At 38.4% G+C, this 21,451-nt stretch overlaps 1 protein-coding gene across 4 annotated transcripts in view; it reads left to right on the top strand.

Annotated features, from left to right (window-relative positions):
- MACROD2 (mono-ADP ribosylhydrolase 2) overlaps positions 1 to 21,451 on the top strand; it is a 1,923,575-nt gene that overhangs the window by 1,824,325 nt on the left and 77,799 nt on the right. For all 4 annotated transcript variants that reach the window (XM_072800037.1, XM_072800036.1, XM_072800035.1 and 1 more), the window contains exon 14: positions 17,695 to 17,772. In XM_072800037.1, the coding sequence (XP_072656138.1) occupies positions 17,695 to 17,772 (78 nt within the window). The remainder of the gene's footprint in view (positions 1 to 17,694; positions 17,773 to 21,451) is intronic.

Below are 21,451 nucleotides of genomic sequence, written 5' to 3'. Positions count from 1 at the left end.
AAAAAAGAGATGCTCTGAAATGGCTCTCACATCTTTCCATGTTGATATGGGTCTCACATATTCAGCCCCTCTTGGAGCTGTGTCCCTCCTTACCGCATATGAGGTACTGCACTCCCTGCAATGTGGGCAGTCCATATGAGGATGCTTATTTTAAAAGTCTTACTCTAAATACAAGTTGACTTAGATACAGAAGAAAAACACATACAGATGGGGCTTTGGCTAACAAATTCAATGTATTTTCGCAGTGGTCCATGGAGCAGCAGGATCAATATCACCTGAGAAGTTCTTAGAAATGCAGTCTCTCAGGCCTCACCCCAGACCTATACCATCAGATGCTCTTGGAGAGAGGCTCAGCAGCCTGAGTGTTAAAAATCCCTCCAGGGGACCCAGTGCACACTAATGCTTAAGAACCATTGTAGTAAGGAAATAATAAGTTAAAGGCAAAGTATGGGGAAGCAGTGAATGTTTGATGTTTGAAAAAAAGAAAAAAAACATTATTTTCACTCTTGCAATAAATTCACCACAGGATCTATTGACTTGGCCAGCCTTCATAGCACAAGTAAAATTCATTTTCCCAAGCAACCATATGAATGAATTTCACCAACATAATGTTGAGCAAAAGAAACCAGAGAAGAGCTTGCATTGTATGCCATTCCATTTATATAAAGTCTAAAAAGAGAGACAACTGATAAATGAACTGATAAATGCCGTCAGAAGTCAGAGTGGTGGTTTTTGGAGAGGAGGTCAGTGGCTGAAAGGGAGGATGAGCAGAGCTGCTAGGATACTGAATATGTTGTGTTTCTTGAGGTGGTGATGGTTATACAAGGGTGTTCAATTTGTAATAATCCATCAAGCTGTATATTTCATGAAACTTCCACTTATCTTTATATATGTGTATCTTCAATGAAAAGTTGAGGATTCCAGTGGGGTTTTTTTACTCACAAATCATGAATACACTTTTTTGGGAAGCGTTCAGTAAAGGAAATGACATACAGTATAATGCGGCAACATCCCCCCTCTGTTGTACCTCCTAGACAACAGAGATTTTCCCTTAAAATGACCTATTTAGTACTTATCTGAACTAGAAGATAAACATACACTGCCCTGATGCTCTCTTCCATCCTCAGTTTCATTAAAGTCTTTCCCCCATTGTTGGTTTCTGCACAGTGCCATCCTTTTCTTATTCTTAGCTGGTATCAGACCCATTTGATTATTTATTTTAGAGATTATTTATTTGAGAAAGAGAGAGACAGGGAGAGAGAGTGTGTGAATGGGGGGAGGGACAGAGGGAAAAAATCTCAAGCAGACTCCCTGCTGAGCATGGAGCCCCACATAGGGCTCAATCTCATGACCCTGAAATCATGACCTGAACCTAAAACAAGAGTCAGACACTTAACCTGACTGAGCCCCCAGGTGCCCCCCAGGACTATTTGATTATTAAGTCATAACAGCAAATTGGCCTCAAGTAGAATCCTTCAAGATGATCTGCATATTTCTTTCTTTTTTTTTAATAAATTTATTTTTTATTGGCGTTCAATTTACCAACATACAGAATAACACCCAGTGCTCATCCTGTCAAGTGCCCCCCTCAGTGCCCGTCACCCATTAACCCCCATCCCCCGCCCTCCTCCCCTTCCACCACTCCTAGTTCATTTCCCAGAGTTAGGAGTCTTTATGTTCTGTCTCCCTTTCTGATATTTCCCACACATTTCTTCTCCCTTCCCTTCTATTCCCTTTCACTATTATTTATATTCCCCAAATGAATGAGAACATACACTGTTTGTCCTTCTCCGATTAACTTACTTCACTCAGCATAATACCCTCCAGTTCCATCCACGTTGAAGCAAATGGTGGGTATTTGTCGTTTCTCATGGCTGAGGAATATTCCATTGTATACATAGACCACATCTTCTTTATCCATTCATCTTTCGTTGGACACCGAGGCTCCTTCCACAGTTTGGCTATTGTGGCCATTGCTGCTATAAACATCGGGGTGCAGGTGTCCCGGCGTTTCATTGCATCTGTATCTTTGGGGTAAATCCCCAACAGTGTAATTGCTGGGTCATAGGGAAGGTCTATTTTTAACTCTTTGAGGAACCTCCACAGTTTTCCAGAGTGGCTGCACCAGTTCACATTCCCACCAACAGTGTAAGAGGGTTCCCTTTTCTCCGCATCCTCTCCAACACTTGTGGTTTCCTGCCTTGTTAATTTTCCCCATTCTCACTGGTGTGAGGTGGTATCTCATTGTGGGTTTGATTTGTATTTCCCTGATGGCAAGTGATGCAGAGCATTTTCTCATGTGCTTGTTGGCCATGTCTATGTCTTCCTCTTTGAGATTTCTCTTCATGTCTTTTGCCCATTTCATGATTGGATTGTTTGTTTCTTTGGTGTCGAGTTTAATAAGTTCTTTATACATCTTGGAAACTAGCCCTTTATCTGATAGGTCGTTTGCAAATAACTTCTCCCCTTCTGTAGGTTGTCGTTTAGTTTTGTTGACTGTATCCTTTGCTGTGCAAAACCTTCTTACCTTGATGAAGTCCCATTAGTTCATTTTTGCTTTTGTTTCTTTTGCTTTCGTGGATGTATCTTTCAAGAAGTTACTGTGGCCAAGTTCAAAAAGGGTGTTGTCTGTGCTCTCCTCTAGGATTTTGATGGACTCTTGTCTCACATTTAGATCTTTCATCCATTTTGAGTTTATCTTTGTGTATGGTGCAAGAGAGTGGTCTAGTTTCATTCTTCTGCATGTGGATGTCCAATTTTCCCAGCACCATTTATTGAAGAGACTGTCTTTCTTCCAATGGATAGTCTTTCCTCCTTTACAGAATATTAGTTGACCATAAAGTTGAGGGTCCACTTCTGGGTCCTCTCTTCTGTTCCATTGATCTATGTGTCTGTTTTTGTGCCAGTACCACACTGTCTTGATGACCACAGCTTTGTAGTACAACCTGAAATATGACATTGTGATGCCCCCAGATATGGTTTTCTTTTTTAAAATTCCCCTGGCTATTCGGGGTCTTTTCTGCTTCCACACAAATCTTAAAATAATTTGTTCTAACTCTCTGAAGAAAGTCCATGGTATTTTGATAGGGATTGCATTAAACGTGTAAATTGCCCTGGGTAACATTGACATTTTCACAATATTAATTCTGCCAATCCATGAGCATGGAATATTTTTCCATCTCTTTGTGTCTTCCTCAATTTCTTTCAGAAGTGTTCTATAGTTTTTAGGGTATAGATCCTTTCCCTCTTTGGTTAGGTTTATTCCTAGGTATCTTATGCTTTTGGGTGCAATTGTAAATGGGATCGACTCCTTAATTTCTCTTTCTTCAGTCTCATTGTTAGTGTATAGAAATGCCACTGATTTCTGGGCATTGATTTTGTATCCTGCCACGCTACCGAATTGCTGTATGAGTTCTAGCAATCTTGGGGTGGAGACTTTTGGGTTTTCTATGTAGAGTATCATGTCATCTGCGAAGAGGGAGAGTTTGACTTCTTCTTTCCCAATTTGAATGCCTTTAATGTCTTTTTGTTGTCTGATTGCTGAGGCTAGAACTTCCAGTACTATGTTGAACAGCAGTGGTGAGAGTGGACATCCCTGTCGTGTTCCTGATCTCAGGGGAAAGGCTCCCAGTGCTTCCCCATTGAGAATGATATTTGCTGTGGGCTTTTCGTAGATGGCTTTTAAGATGTCGAGGAATGTTCCCTCTATCCCTACACTCTGAAGAGCTTTGATCAGGAATGGATGCTGTATTTTGTCAAATGCTTTCTCTGCATCTAATGAGAGGATCATATGGTTCTTGGTTTTTCTCTTGCTGATATGATGAATCACATTGATTGTTTTACGAGTGTTGAACCAGCCTTGTGTCCCAGGGATAAATCCTACTTGGTCATGGTGAATAATTTCCTTAATGTATTGTTGGATCCTATTGGCTAGTATCTTGTTGAGAATTTTTGCATCCATGTTCATCAGGGATATTGGTCTATAATTCTCCTTTTTGGTGGGGTCTTTGTCTGGTTTTGGAATTAAGGTGATGCTGACCTCATAGAATGAATTTGGAAGTATTCCATCTCTTTCCATCTTTCCAAACAGCTTTAGTAGAATAGGTATGGTTTCTTCTTTAAACGTTTGATAGAATTCCCCTGGAAAGCCAACTGGCCCTGGACTTTTGTGTCTTGGGAGGTTTTTGATGACGGCTTCAATTTCCTTCTGGGTTATTGGCCTGTTCAGGTTTTCTATTTCTTCCTGTTCCAGTTTTGGTAGTTTGTGGCTTTCCAGGAATGCGTCCATTTCTTCTAGATTGCCTAATTTATTGGCATATAGCTGTTCATAATATGTTTTTAAAATTGTTTGTATTTCCTTGGTGTTGGTAGTGATCTCTCCTCTCATTCATGATTTTATTAATTTGAGTCTTCTCTCTCTTCTTTTTAATAAGGCTGGCTAATGGTTTATCTATCTTATTAATTCTTTCAAAGAACCAACTCCTGGTTTTGTTGATCTGATCCATAGTTCTTCTGGTCTCGATTTCGTTGAGTTCTGCTCGAATCTTTATTAACTCTCTTCTTCTGTTGGGTGTAGGATCTATTTGCTGTTTTTTCTCTAGCTCCTTTATGTGTAAGGTTAGCTTTTGTATTTGAGTTCTTTCCAGTTTTTGAATGGATGCTTGTATTGCGATGTATTTGCCCCTTAGGACTGCTTTTGCTGCATCCCAAAGATTTTGAACGGTTGTATCTTCATTCTCATTAGTTTCCATGAATCTTTTTAATTCTACCTTAATTTCCTGGTTGACCCTTTCATCATTTAGCATGATGGTCCTTAACCTCCACGTTTCTGAGGTCCTTCCAAACTTTTTGTTGTGATTTATTTCTAATTTCAAGGCATTATAGTCTGAGAATATGCAGGGGACAATCCCAATCTTTTGGTATCGGTTCAGACCCGATTTGTGACCCAGTATGTGGTCTATTGTGGAGAAAGTTCCGTGTGCACTTGAGAAGAATGTGTATTCAGTTGAGTTTGGATGTAAAGTTCTGTAGATATCTGTGAAATCCATCTGGTCCAGTGTATCATTTAAAGCTCTCATTTCTTTGGAGATGTTGTGCTTAGAAGACCTATCGAGGGTAGAAAGAGCTAGATTGAAGTCACCAAGTATAAGTGTATTATTATCTAAGTATTTCTTCACTTTGGTTATTAATTGATTGATATATTTGGTAGCTCCCACATTCGGGGCATATATATTGAGGTTTGTTAAGTCCTCTTGTTGGATAGATCCTTTAAGTATGATATAGTGTCCCTCTTCATCTCTCACTACAGTCTTCGGGGTAAATTTTAGTTTATCTGATATAAGGATGGCTACCCCTGCTTTCTTTGAGGACCATTTGAATGGTAAATGGTTCTCCAACCTTTTATTTTCAGGTTGTTGGTGTCCTTCTGTCTAAAATGAGTCTCTTGTAGACAGCAAATAGATGGGTCCTGCTTTTTTATCCAGTCTGACACCCTGTGCCTTTTGATGGGGTCATTAGCCCATTCACGTTCAGAGTTACTATTGACAGTTATGAGTTAGTGTCATCATGATATCTATTCAGTCCTTGTTTTTGTGGATTGTTCCACTGAACTTCTTCTTCTTTAAACTTCTTAAAGAGTCCCCCTTAAAATTTCTTGCAGAGCTGATTTGGAGGTCACATATTCTTTCAGTTCCAGGCCTGTCTTGGAAGCTCTTTTCTCTCCTTCCATTTTGAATGAGAGCCTTGCTGGATAAAGTATTCTTGGCTGCATGTTCTTCTCATTTAGGACCCTGAAAATATCCTGCCAGCCCTCTCTGGCCTGCCAGGTCTCTGTGGAGAGGTCTGCAGTTACCCTAATACTCCTCCCCATAAAAGTCAGGGATTTCTTGTCTCTTGCTGCTTTAAGGATCTTCTCCATATCTTTAGAATTTGCAAGCTTAACTATTAAATGTTGAGGTGTTGAACGGTTTTTATTGATTTTGGGGGGGGGGGGAGGGAATCTCTCTATTTCCTGGATCTGAATGCCTGTTTCCCTTCCCAGATTAGGAAAGTTTTCAGCTAGGATTTGTTCAAATACATATTCTGGACCTCTGGCCCTTTCAGCGCCCTCGGGAACACCAATTAAACATAGGTTTTTCTTCCTCAGGCTGTCGTCTATTTCCCTTAATCTATCTTCATGGTCTTTTAATTGTTTGTCTCTTTTTTCCTCAGTTTCCCTCTTTGCCATCAACTTGTCTTCTATGTCACTCACTCGTTCTTCCACCTCGTTAACCCTGGTTGTTAGGACTTCTAGTTTGGATTGCATGTCATTCAATTGATTTTTAATTTCTGCCTGATTGGATCTAAATTCTGCAGCCATGAAGTCTCTTGAGTCCTTTATGCTTTTTTCTAGAGCCACCAGTAGCTGTATAGTAGTGCTTCTGAATTGGCTTTCTGACATTGAATTGTAATCCAGATTTTGTAACTCTGTGGGAGAGAGGACTGTTTCTGATTCTTTCTTTTGAGGTGAGATTTTCCTTCTAGTCATTTTGCTCAGTGCAGAGTGGCCAAAAACAAGTTGTATTGGGAAAAGGAGAAAAAGAGAGAGAAAGAAGGAAAGAAAAGAGAAAAAGAAAAAAGAAAAATGGAAGAAAAAAGGAAAAAAGAGAAGAAAAAGATAAAGAGAAAGAAAGAAAGGAAAAAAAGGGGTGGGGGAAGCAAACAAATCAAAAAGCAAAAAAAAAAAAAAAAAAAAAGAAAGAAAAAAAAACCACGGGGGAGTATCTTCTGATTCTGTGTACTTTAAGTCCCTTGGCTTCTCCTGGAAGTTGTCCGTCTAGCTGGTGTTCTGGGGGAGGGGCCTGTTGTGCTGATTTTCAGGTGTTAGCACTTGGGGGAGCTGCTCTGCCCTTGCCTGGTGCAGGGCTCAGTGGGGGTTGTTTACCCCGTGAGGCCCCAGGAGGAACAGCCCCAGTGGTGGGGCCAGCTCTGGAAACCTGGATTCAGCTCTGGCAGGAACTCCGTCTGCAGGGCCTGGAGGCTCCGGGGCGGGGCGCTGATCTGCTCAGCTCTGGGCAGGAGCGTCCTTGGGGTCCTGGGCCCTCCCGGCCTCTGCCTGTCCCGGGGGAGGCGGGATCCTGGGCTGTGTCCCGGCGCCCTGTGCTCCGGGTCTGTTCTGTTGGATTCGCGCTCCCGCCCTGCAGCCCCCTCCGCGGAGCCGCCCCCGAGCCTCTCCGAGCTGTTCCGGGTCCCGCCGTGCGCGCTGCAGCCCTTAGGGAGCTCGGCGCACTCTCCTGGGGCGCAGGTGTCTGTTAGTGTCTCCGGAGCCCGAGGGCATCCCCGCCCTCCTGGGGTCCTGCTCCACCTCCCTGTGAGCCCCTTTCCCCCGGGAAGGTTGGTGCAGCTCCTGCTTCTCCGGGTCAGGGCTCTCCTGTCCTGGGGACACTTGCCCCGGCCTGAGCCCGGCTCCTCGCGGGGCCCCTCCCCCTTGGAGGCCTTTTGTTTCTTTAATTCTTTTTTCCTGTCTTCCTACCTTGATAGAAGCGCGAACTCTTCTCCCTGTAGCGTTTCAGCTGTTCTCTCTTTAAATCTCAGGCCGAATTCATAGATTTTCGGGATGAGTTGAAGGTTATCTAGGTAATTTGGTGGGGACAGGTGACTTGGGGACCCTACTCTTTTGCCATCTTGCCCCTCCTTGATCTGCATTTTTCTAAGTCCCCAAAGAAAGAAGTTTCAAGTCCCAAAAGAATGACATGCTTCTGTGGGAACAATGAGTGACACAGTGGTTATTTTGGAATAGGTGTCCCCCTACATCTCACAGCATAGACAGCCATGAAGCCATCAGCTTCAGCTACTCACTTGCTCACGCTGATCAGATGTGTTTTCCTCACCAGTTAGGCAGGGAACAGTAGAATAGGATGGGCAGGGCGGTGGGGCAGGGGATATGATGCTGGCCTGGATAGGATGCAGGGTTCTAGACAGAGGTACTACTAACCTAAAGTTTCCACTGATTCTATTTAGTGGTGCTTTATCAGGTATAGCCATGAAATAAGATGTGACCACAAATGTGTGTTTGAGGATTATTGAATCCTTACATTGTAGATTTCAGTCTATAATAATAAAGCTACTCTTCATTTTTCCACCAATATGAGAACATCAGAGACTGTTGGTTATTAAACTGTTCTCACTATCTGTTTTTGGAAACTTATCAATAGAGCTGTGTACAATAAGCAGAACTGATAATCTGCCAGTATACTCTGGTACTGCTGCAAGTACTTTTAAAATGCCAAAATATTTACATGGTGTTTGGCAAACAGTGACTTAAGCTCCCCTCTTTGCAAGTAACTCTCACTACCATCCTGTCATCCCGGACATAGCGGGCTCCAGGACCCTGCCCCGGTGGACATGCCCATTCTGATTAGCTGACACCAATGCCAGTTATTGTTCTGGATATTACCCTAGCTTTTCTTATCACTTTATTCATGCTATCCAAACAGTGACTACTTGATACAGTTTAAGGATCAATGAAAATTAACTCCATAGACTTGAGGTGGGGAAAGAGAACCTTACATTTAGGGAAGATTCTATTTCCACAGCCATGTTGAGACTTTGTTCTGAGGTACAGCAGGAATATCAACACTAATAGCTCACATTCAATAATTAGGGGCACCTATCTGTCTCTGTTGGTAGAGCGTGTGACTCTTGATCTCAGAGTTGTAGTTTCGAGCCCCACACTGGGTGTAGAAATTACTTAAAAGTAAAATCTTAAAAAAAAAAAAAAAAGTTAAATAAGTCATTCAAACATACATGCACAGAAATGCACATGTCAGTGTTATGGAGAGAATGCTCATGTCCTCCCCCAAAACAGGTGTCATATGTTGAATCCCAGCCCCCAGGGTGATGGTCTTTGGAGGGTCTTCGAGAGGTAAGTACGTTTAGAGTAGGTCCCCAAGGTGGAGTCCTCATGATGAGATTAGTGGCCTTATTAAGAAAAAGAAAGAAAGATCGCAGTCTCTGGCTTTCCATGTGCACACGCAGTGATCCATGTGAAGACGCAGTAAGAAGGGAGCTTGCTACAAATCAGGAAGAGCACTCCCATCTGAGACTCAATCAGCCAGTGCCTTGATCTTGAACTTCCAGCCTCCAGAGCTATGAAAAAACAAATTTCTGTTGTTTAGACCACTCGGTCTACATTATTTTGTTGTGGCAGCCCAACAGACTAATATGGTCAGTGGTTATGTTAGAAAAACCTATTAAAATGATTTCTAGAACTCACAGGTAAATCTAGTGTAAAATCTAGGTAAAATCTAGTGGATTAAAGTAAATTATTTTATTATTATTTCTTCCTGGAAATAAAAAAGAACACTTTTGAGTTGATCCTTAGTATGCTTCCCAAGGTCCTCATAAAATCACATTTTGCAGTATTTTGTTTTAACACTTTTCTCAGTTTATGAGGCAAAACATTGCCTTCATCATACAAATGCCTCTCTACACCCCATTTCCTATAATACCAGATGTCACCTGATTTTTCCCCCACCAGGGTCATATCAGAAAATGAAATTTACTGAACTTGTTTTATTCTGCATGAACAGGCTGTTCCCCTCTTTAACTTTCTCCAAGTTTCTTGGTTCAGTATTTTTCAATCTGTGTACAAGGTTCACGAGGGTGCTGTACTTTTGAAATGCCTAAAAAGGTGAGTGTTTTAAAAAATAGATCTAAAAGAATGTCACGCTTCTAAAAGTAGTATTTGTAAAAGGCACGTTAGAAATGTTTGAAATGTCCGTACACATTAAAATTAGACAATGAACTTGCAAGAACAACAAAGGAAGTGGAGCCAAACTCTCACAAGATCTGCAAAAACAACACACATTGGGATGACTGCAGTTGGTAGGAGTCATCAAGTAAGGAAGGAAACCACATCATCAGCCCCAAAAACTGGCTCATCTAGAGGCAACAGCAGCTCAAGTGGTTCCTCCAAGACTCAGCAACTCCTCAAACAGCTGTCTATTCAAGGAGCATCACAAACTTACTACCTTCTTTACCTTTTTCTGCTCTTCTAAAGCCACCAGGTGACTCATTATGCTTCTTTTTTCCTCCCCATGGGGGTTGTGTTTCTTTTCTTTTCAGTGACTCTCTGCCTTTAAATCACTCTAGGTTTTGAAACTTTGTCTATTTGCCATCAAACTTTGTCTATTTTACCATAAAGACTAACGGATTCCTGAGGATCTAATGGATTTGTTTCAGCATAATCTAATATTAATTCTCTCCTGGTAGGTGGAGCTGGCCACATTAAGGTCTGTTGGCCAACCCACAGATGACTGCCCAGAGCCAATCCCTCACCAGTCATCTGTGGCCCAGCTTCTAGGATTAGATGGTGCCAAACAAGGCAATCTCTTTCCCCAACATTCTCTAATTAAAGGTAGAATGGCATAAGAGAGCTATAAATCAGAATAAGGTAAACATTCACATTTTAGCTACTGGGTAGTAGAAGACAGGTTAGTGACTATCTTGGCTATCTTGGTTTGGGATCTCCAAAAGCAAAATTCTCAGACAAGGATATGGGGGCAAATGGTCTATCTGAGAGGTGATCCCAGGAAGCACAGAGAGGAAAGGTGGGGGGAGGACAGTCAAAAGAGGATACATCAATGAGGGGAACTGTGGCTGTATTTCTCTAAGAAGTATAGAGCATATTCAAAATTGTCTCCCAAAGAGGCGAGGAAACAGGTTGTATCTCCTGAGTCCTTTAGTTGAGCATTGGCTGCGGGGTACTTCTGGCGAATCCATGGAAAAATGCCCTTAGTCAGAGTCTCAGAGAGAAGCCCATCTCCTGGAACCAACTGCTGTGATCTCAGGAGTAGCCCAGTGGGATATTGGTGGGGCATAGTCTACTACAAGGCTTAGCTATGGCAAGATCTAAACTCTCTAGACCTCAGAGGTGGGAGTGGGCTGGGAAGAGGTAAGGGAAAGAAGAGTGGAGTGAACCCAGCATCGGGACACCAATATCACAACAACAGGATTATTTAGAATTGCAGGAAATTGGATTAATTTGAATGTCCAGTAATAGACGCAATGATAAAACAGCTTGTGGTAGATCCAGAAAGGGAACCACTCTGCAGCCATTTATATTACAGAACTGTATTCAATAGCACAGCAGAATGTTGAAGAAAACAAAAAATTGAAAAAAAAAAAGCACATCTATTTTCATTTGGATGGGTTTGTGGATTTTTCTAGATGTGAGGAGCAAATAGGTTCTAAGGAGAAATCATTCAGGTCTTTGAAGCTCACATAAAATGAGTATCTTCCATAAAAGGTCCAAATGCTTATCTTAGTCTCTAAACATGTCCCTTTATATCGCTTGGGAAAAAAAGACTCGAGAAATGGGATGCCTGGTGGCTCAGCAGTTGGGCGGCTGCCTTTGCCTCAGGTCATGATCCCAGGATCTGGGATTGAGTCCCGAATCCGGCTTCTGCAAAGAGCCTGTTTCTCCCTTTGCCTATGTCTCTGCCATTCTCTCTCTCTCTCTCTCTCTCTCATTCTCTCTCTCTCTGAATAAATAAATAAACCTTAAGAAAAAAAAAAAAAGACTCTAGAAAACACTGCTCCAACGGGTGAGTTTTGACTCAGTCCATTAGGAATATAGGAAAACTCTGGCTCTCAGCAGTGTTGGGTCCTGGCATCTCAGCCACACTCCCCAAGTATCTGACTAAAAAGAACCTGAGCTCAGAAGTTGAAGCACATATGAACCCAGAGACAGACTATATGTCTACTTCTTCAACCTCTCCACAAAATAAAATAACTGAGAAGTAGTGGCCAGGCTGTGACTCTGCTCCAAAAAGCCTTCATCATTTCTCCTACAGGGAATGTTCTCTCAAAGACTTTTCCTTATCAGATTGAATTAAAAAGTGTAAATAAAACACTCCCTGATTTATAGATGAATATTTTAATAGAACTCCAAGTCAGTTTATATCTAGAACCATAGCTACTTTTCATGCCTATGGTCTAGTCAGATTAAAAAAAAAAAAAAAAAAAAAAAAGAATGGCAAGAAATCCTGCTGTGCAAGGCTTAGCAAGAGAGAGGGAAGCAAGATCAGAAAGGAATAGGAAGGATGGAGGTCAAGGAGTCAAGGATAGCAGGTCACAGACAACTGGAAACAAGAGCAGATTTGCCTTTGTTTACATTGCCAAGGGGGAAAAATTAACTTGATGGAGAAGGTAATTAAGCATTTCTTTTTCCATCACGGTCCAGTCTGGCTTCATATCCAGCTGTTCTATTAGACATTGTGATGATTCTTCGTCGAGTCACAGAGTTAACGATGGCCAGTGTGGCACCAATGTCACACGGCACTACTTCCCCCACCATTAACCTTTATTTTATTAATAGTAAAAATTTTGGAGTGAGAATAGTCCAACTCAGGTAGTCATATAACGAGGGAAGCCTGAACGTTTATAGAGAGATGTTGTCGGAACAAAGAAATAATGTGAGCAAATCAACAGATTGGCTTCAAAAGGCATTTAGAGAGATTATCTGGCTCAATAACCTCAGTTCCTAGGTGTAGAAACCAAGATCATGTAAGGTGAATGGGTTTTCCTGGAGTTACAGAGCTTGTCATTGTAGATCCATCTGTATCCACCTGTCAAGACTGATCCTCCTTTTTGCTTGTATTTTCCATAACCACCTGCAGAGAAATTACACCTACACCTCAATGTAGGAATAAGCTGATTTACAAGAGTTATTGTTTGGAATGTGGTGTGTGTTTTCTAACAGAAACAGTTGGTGGGACATGATGGTAGTTTTGCCAGTCGCGTCTCAGAGACTGTTAGTACCCCCATTCCATAACTCTGGGAATGCTTGGCCCCCTTTTAATGGGGGTTAATGATTGCATAATGAAGACAAATGACCAACTGAGTCTGGGAGTCTGGCCTCCCGATGCTAAGGGAAATGTCCTGTCCTACAGACCTGGTTACTTTTCAGGTAAATATAGATCAGCTTTGTATGTCCAGCTGCACTGAAACCTAGCATAGGTTAGATCATTGCCATCTGAATACTCTGGGAATGTATTGCAGGACACATTTCACCTATATAGAGGAATAGTCACTGCAAAGCTTCAATGAGATCATAATCAGCTGTGGAGACACTAATTTATTTGGATAAACACACTGTTCAGGTGAAGGAAAAACTACTTTATTTTAATTGCTTCACATAATAAACCAGCCATTCAAATAAGGAGGCTGGGATAAATATTTTGCTTGGTGCAATTGAATCAGTTTACAAGAATCAGAGGAAATCCAGGCAATTGTGATTTCTGTGCAACTGTTGTATGAAGGTAGGAGACTTGTGGATGAATGTTTACATGCTACAGAGCAAATATTTCAGGCTTGGGGGTTTGCAAATAGCATTTATCTTGTTTAGACCCCTTGGAACTTTTACACCAAAATGACCTTCTACTGCAACTCTAAATAGTGGTCAGGGCTTACCTTTATTACTAGTGGATTTTGTACATCTCGTAACTTGAAAATGGTTTTCAAAGACAGTCATCCATTCAGTTTCATATTTTATGGTCATTTCAAATTTTGGTGCAAAATGTTGTTTACCAGCTAGATTGTCCTCCTCGTTTATTAAACATATCTGTGTATGTTTTGGCTATTTCCTCAAGTCAAATCTACCTTAAGAATTCAAGAAGTGCCATCCTTGATGAATTTATGGAGTGGGCACCAAGTTCTGTAGCTGATTCTCAATTGTAATCCTAAAAACCCTTTGTAAAATGGCAGTGTCACTGGCAGTAGGGTGTAAATTTCTGTAGCTATTTTTAATCTTGTTGGGGTCATGGGTCCCTATGAGAATATGACAAGAGCTATCGCCTTCGAGAAAAGTGAATGCAACAATATGTGTACATGTTTTACAGACTGATTCATACCTTTAGAGTATATTCAGAGGTTAAGAACTAAGTTCTTAATTAAGATTAAGAATTTTTGTTGTAAGGTGCATTTTTGACAGAAATAGCATCTATTTCGATTTATAGCTTAGATGTTTATTAAAAATGCAAGTTTCATCATTCATCACATCTTCAATATATACATGTACTATTCTGTATAGGCATGTGTAATTGACTACATTAAAAATGAGCTGCTTTTTAGAATTTCTGTTTTATATTTTTAAAATTTCAATCTATTTTAACTATTCTTTTAAACCTTTTCAACTTTCAAAATGAGATGATTTTTTAATTTCTGGAAGTATTTATTATTGTTAATCTTAAACGATCCATCTTTAAAACTTTGGTTCAAATATTCAACTTAATATTTGCATTTGAAATTTTTTTCTAATAGAACATTGACCTTAGGGCAGCCTTGGTGGCTCAGCAGTTTAGCTCTGCCTTCAGCCCAGGACGGGAATCCTGGAGACCAAGGATCGAGTCCCGCGTCAGGCTCCCTGTATGGAACCTGCTTCTCCCTCTGCCTTTGTCTCTGCCTCTCTCTCTGTGTCTCTCATGAATAAATAAAACCTTAAAAAAAAAGAACATTGACCTTAAAGATTTTGAAAGTCACAATCTACATATACATTTAATTCCAGTTCTCTGCTATTAAAATAACATTGACTAAATCTCAGAATTAGGTGATAACTCCTTTCCCTTTTCTGAACATTACCAAATGATAATTTTTAGAATTAAATAAAATATGAATCGAAGGTGCTGCAAGGATTTAGTGTATACAAATACAATTTTCATGATAGTTTATAGAACTTACATAGAAATAACAAGCTCTTTTAGTGACCATATACACTCAATATGTTTTCTTTCTTATGATGAATAATGATTTTATATTCATATACAGTGCAACTTTCATCACCTCCTAGTCAGAAAAGCTCTGCTGTCATTTCAAACCCACAACTAAGTATAGCATGATAGGATCTATGATTTAAAACATTCAGGACCATATCCAGTCTTCTCAAAGTTCATGTGACTAGGAATTCAAAGATCCCTTTGAAAAGAGAAACTTCAGTGGAAACAATCTCAGAGCCACATAGTCATGTGTGGATGCCATCATGAGCTTATAGCTTTTATCTTGCTTTATTGCTGTATGTGGAGGCAGAACCATTTCAGGTACAAAATAAAAGTAACTTGTGGGTTTGGTGATGGGTCAGGTTGATAGGAAATCCTTGCCATCACATAAAGACATATATTTGTGTACACACAGAATATACTCAAATATTTCTAGGATACAGAGTCTTTTGTATATTTTATTTCTAAAACTAGGACACTTTCTTAAATTAATAGTATGGTACAGTTCATTTGGTACCATTTTTTTCTTAATCCTACACAAAATAATAATGAAAATAACAATTGATGGTGTCTTAGATTCAACGAAGTGTATTATATATATATTAGAGTACATGAGAGCAGAAGGCACCTTAGCAATATTAAAACGACTCTCCAAGGAAATTGAAACTGAAGGGTCAATTAATTTGCTAAAGAGACAGATTTTGGTGACAGTCCAGAGATTAATTTTTCAAATACTTTCACCCATCTTATGTGAATCATTAGACCATAAATTCATAAACTCAATGTAAATCACTTTTTAAAAAACATTTCTTATGTAATATTTGATGCATGAAGCATAATGTTTATGTAAGTTATAAAGCATAATGAATTATTGTTGAGTATAAATGAACACATTTTAACTACACGCAAAATCTTGGATAATCTTAAAATATTAATGTTGAGAGAAATGAGTATAGCCCAAGCCTAGTTATCAAATGATGCCATTTTTCATAAATAAGTAAAATATTTGAAATTAAAATTTAGCCTGATTCATATAGTACCTTTTTAAAACCATTGCTCACCTCAGTGTTAATGTAGGAAAAAAGTATTCAATAATTTTTTTCTTTAAATCCACATGTTAGAGCCAAAAATTAAAAAGGCATGTTTTAATGGGAACTGGTGTAAAACAATTTGACTAGAGTGAGAGAACAGTTTGGAAAACTATTGCCTATGCTCAGTTTTGCCTCCAAATTTGGACTTTGAAACTTATTGTCAGTCTCAGAAAGAAATAAGCTGCACAGATAATTAAACATTTGCCTTGGGGGAATTATTTGCAGTTAATTAAAATCATACACTTTGGGTGTATACTTGCTTCACTGGTTATTAAATTTGAATTATATGTTAACTATCCAGGTTTCTCACTTGTCCATCAAATGTTGCTTGTGGCAGGTTAAAGAAACAGACTTTCTCATAATATTCCAAACTGCATTGTTTAAAACTATCTCCTAGTGTGGGGAGGGAGAGAGGTAAAAGGAGTAAGGAAAGAAAGAATGCTTTGAGACTCTGATTCAGCTCTGTTGGGTGTTACAATTCAATGGAGCAATGTGAACTCAGTAAGGAACCCATTTTAAAGTAACAGAAGTGTCAGCCTGCCATGCCCAGTTTGCTCCATGGCCATATGCATAGAAGATAAGCTCATGACTTTTAGATATCTTTGGATTACCACTCTTTTAGCTGCATAAAAAATACCCCCTAGATTGTAACCTGTATGAAGGCAGAGTCAATTAGTATTGACTCCCTAGCCTCAAGAAGTATCTAACGTAGAGTTGGCCCTTAATAAATACTTTTGGAGGGAATAAAAGGCCCAATTTAAGTCTTCCTGCTGACCCACCCACATGCCCTTTATGATGGCTTTCTAAAGAGTCTACAGAAAGGCCTCAAACATCTAACAAGGAGTGGATGGAACTGGAGGGTATTATGCTGAGTGAAGTAAGTCAGTCGGAGAAGGACAAACATTATATGTTCTCATTCATTTGGGGAATATAAATAATAGTGAAAGGGAAAATAAGGGAAGGGAGAAGAAATGTGTGGGAAATATCAGAAAGGGAGACAGAACGTAAAGACTGCTAACTCTGGGAAACGAACTAGGGGTGGTAGAAGGGGAGGAGGGCGGGGGGTGGGAGTGCATGGGTGATGGGCACTGGGTGTTATTCTGTATGTTAGTAAATTGAACACCAATAAAAAAAATATATATATAAAAAAAAAAAAAGAAAAAACATCTAACAAGGAATCCTGCATAGATTTGCAACAGTCCATAGTCATTGAAACCTATTTGGCCATGTTATTTCCTGGAAGTATATCATATAACAACAACAACAACAAAAAGATGAACTTATGCTGATTTCACATTTAAATGTGCTATATGAGGGAGAGGATGAAATTGCACAAAACAGAAGGTTTGCCTTCCCCTTTGCTATTGTTCTACTGGTAGTGTGTGCCTCAGGAAGATGAACTTAATTACAACTGGATATCAAAGCTCTACATCTGGCTTATTCAAGGACTCAAGGCTCCTGTATATGAACAATTGCAGTAATGGAAGCATTAAGAACATTAAAATTGATATTCCTTTAATCTCCCCTATTTTGCCTTCCTTTCATATCCTTTTGCACAATTCTCCAAAGACTTTCATTAATGCATAAAACCTGCTTACATTTTCTTCTTTGTTGCAAAAAGATGACCCAATCAAATTTGTATCATCCTACCTTTGTAAGCTTTGTACAAGACCTCTTATGCAGTAACTTTAGGAACAGCTTATTTACTATGAAAATATCTAAGTATTTTAATGGTGTTTAAAAAAATAAATTCCATCTCCCAAAGATAGATATATCATGACAGTGTTGGAAGCTGCTTTATTTCCCAGTTAAAAATGCTGACTAGATGTTTTGCTTATTTGTTGTGGCAGATTCTGCAAAGGACAAGAATATCACAAAAGACAATGAAGTAACAGATCATTCTGAGTGTGGCCAAGATCATCCTAATGGTAAGTTGCAAGGTCCTTTTTAAATTTTTTTCTGCTGAGAAATATTACATTTAAAAAACAGATTTTAGTTTTTCTGGGAAAAATGGAATATGGTAATATTTTATTTTTATGAATATCAAGTGATTTGTAGCTGCCAAGTTTAGAAGGGAAATTTGCTCTCTGCTATCCTCATCATTCACTATTTTTGTACTGGCTGACATTATTTTTGTTACCTGCCTAAACTCTATAGGCATCAGATTTGCAACTACAGAAATGAAGAAATGATAACAATGAGAAAAATGTGACACATATAGACAACAGATCGAGGTAATTAAATCTACATATCCATGGAATACCAAGAAGAGAGGCTAGAACAAACAAAAATGAAAACAATCTTTAGAAAAATAACAGAAAAAAGTTTTCCTAATGTAAACCAGTTCTTCCACCCAAAACACAAGAGTATACATACTTATTTATAGACAAAGATAGGAACAGAAATCTACAAAGCCTCATGGAATTTCTGAACATCAGTGATAAAGAAAGGCTTTGAAAGCACATAAGAAAATAAAAATCAGGTTACAAACAAAATCACCAAAATCGGATTAGCCTTGACTTTCTTCTTCCACAATTCTAAACACTAGATGAAATGGACGAACATTTCAATTGCTCTAAAGTACACAGTTTCTATATTTAGTGAAGTTGTTACTACTCATGCATGAAGTCAAGACTAACATTTTCTCAGGAATTCATAGATTAAGAAAATATGCCACCCAAGTATCCTTCCTGTGAGTAAACTAACAGAAATCCTGTGCAAAACCAGTAAATATAGAAAGGAAGGAAAAAGTTAAGACTGAGAAAGTCACACTTGGAAAGAAGTATGTGATAAGAGACTCATTAAATGTATGAAAATGTTGAAATAATTGCTTCCAAATTAGGATCAGAATACCTTAACTAAATGTACACTTTTATCTTTGAAAATTACAGTATATGTTGCTTTAAAATGAGAAGGAAAAAGGAGAGACTTCTACTTTCAGGAATGAAAGTCTAAATAACTTAGACCATTACTCTCCCTGAAGATAACTAGACAAACTACACCAAAAACAAAAAGGTATGGAGTCTGTTTAAAGGCACCAGAGAACTAACAGGATAGTGAAAAATTGTCAGGCTAGGTTCTGGGAGAAAATAGATATCCAGAGATGTGAGTTCAGAACTTGAAGCTGTTTTTTTTTTTTTTCTTGGTCATTTGCTGATTCTGCAAAATGTATCCAGAGTCCTATTGCTGAAAAGGGCAAGGGACCACGGTAAACCCCGTGGTTTCTTTGTTGAAACCCTAAAGATATGTATCCTAGCAGAAAGAATCAAGCAGCAGGAGACCAACTTTCTGAAAGACTGATGCCCATCTTTGAATCATCTCAATCCTCAAAATAAATGAAGATCAACCCAGATTACTATTCCCCATAGGCACCTGAGAAAAACCAATGTAAAACCATTTACAAAAACGAATTTTTAGCCAGAATTTCCAGCATGTCTAGCACATACACACACACACAAAAAAATCCAGAAAAAAAAAAATGAAACATGGTAACATAAAAAAAAAGTCAAGAGAAACATACCCAGAGCACCTGGGTGGCTCAATTGATTAAGCATCTGCCCCAGGTTGGGTTCTGCCATTCCCCTTGCTTGTGCTCTCTCACTCTCACTCTGAATAAATAAATAAATAAATAAATAAATAAATAAATAAATAAATAAATAAATAAAATCTTTTTTAAAAAAGAAATAGGCCCATTTGGGCTGAAAGTATTACAGTTAAAACATAAAGTATAAAATAATTTTCCTGGCTGTTATAGGAGGATAAAGATGACATTGAAAAAATTAGCTGAGAAGTAGAAATTCAAAACAAAGCATCATAAAAGAAAAAGAAAAGAAAGTCTAGAAGTGAAAGATACAATAATTGAAATGAAGAATGCAATGAATAGATTCATGGTTTAAATGCATATTACACACAGATGAAAGAGAATTTGTGCACTAGAAGTTAAGTCAGAAGAATATATCCAAAATAAAAGTAGTAGAGAAAGAAAAGGAATGATAAACACTAAAGAAAGGGAACAAATATAGAGGATAAATGATAAATCAATTGGAATCCCAGACAGAAAGGAGTGAGGTAATTGAGCAGAAGCAGTATTTCAGAAAATTGTGCTGAGAAATGACCTATATTAATGAAAGACATCAGATCACATCTTCCTAAAACCCTTTGAACTCTAAGCAAAATAAATCCACAAGTATGCCCATCATTGTACAACTGCTGAAAATCAAAGATAAACAGGACATCTAAAAAGAAATCCTTAAACAATTAGACTGATACCTGACTTTAATAGATACAATAGAAATAAGAAGACAATCTAGCAGAATAATAGCCAACCAAGAATTCTAAGCCAAAAAAAAGTTGTGTTTCAAGAATAAATTTAATCAAGCAAATTTCAGGCCAAAAAAAGAAAAGAAAAGTTCACCAACAGAGAATTTTGGTGTTCTTCAGGTAGGAGGGTATTGATACCAGATGGAAGGAAAAAGATGAAGAAAAAGAAGAAAAAGCAAGGTAAATGGTAATTATTTGATAAGTCTAAATGAGTACTGATGATACCAATTCTTGACAAGGAGCAGGAAAGTATGACATATAAGAGAAGAGAAATCAATTAATACAAATCAATTCAGAAATGGTACAGATTGTGTAATTAATGTGAAAGGCCATGTTAAAAGTTATTATAATCATATTCCATGTCTTCTGAAAGCTAAAAGGAAGATTGTCCATGTTAATTAGAGACATTAAAGGTATAAAATGACACAAATTGAATTTCTAGAGATGAAATACTAAATGTCTGAGATGAAAATTACACCTGATGAGAATAATGGCAGATTAGTCATTGAAGAAGAAAAGAGTGGTGAATTTGAAGAAGTAGCAATAGAAACCATCCAAATTGAAACACAAAGAGAATAAATGATTGAAAACAAAAATATAATCAGTGAGCTATGAAAGAACTATAAAGGTAATTGCAAGTCCAATATACATAAATCGAAATATCTGAAGGCAAAGCATGGAAAAGGAAGACAAAAAATATTTGAAGTAAAAATGATTGAAATTTTCCAAAACTTCGGTGAAAACTGTGAATCCATATCCAAGAAGTTCTATAATCTCGGAGCACAAGAAACATAAAGGAAATTATAACTAAGTACATCATCATCATCTTGTTCAACATCAGTGATAAACAGAAAAATTTCAAAAACAGAGGAAAAAAACAGGTACAGGGAAATAGATATAAAGAGGAAGCAGAAGTCTCATTGGAAACTACAACTAAAATTACAGGCTAAAACATGAATGACTCTTACAAGTATAATGTTAAATCAAAGAAGGTACAGAAGCATATATATTGTACAATATCTCATATCAAATTCGAAAAGCAGGAAAAGATAGTGATGCTATTTAGAAAAGCATACTTGAGTGGAAAAATAATAAAGGGAATCTAGTTAAGGTGCTGATTAAATTTTGGTGATTAAGGGGGAGGTTCTGATTGGCCCATGAGCTGGTCTTCTGGACTGGATGGATACATATAGTTTCTATAACTATAAGAAAGTATAGTTTCTCTATTTGCTTTTGGTTGTTTAACTGAACTCTCAATGTTGTGCACTTTCCTATACTTTGTTACAT

The sequence above is a fragment of the Canis lupus genome, chromosome 26 (genome assembly GCF_048164855.1).
Source record: "Canis lupus baileyi chromosome 26, mCanLup2.hap1, whole genome shotgun sequence".
In the NCBI taxonomy this organism is placed as follows: Eukaryota; Metazoa; Chordata; class Mammalia; order Carnivora; family Canidae; genus Canis; species Canis lupus.
The sequence above is the reverse complement of the archived record's forward strand: the minus strand, read 5'-3'. Positions and strand labels throughout refer to the sequence as shown.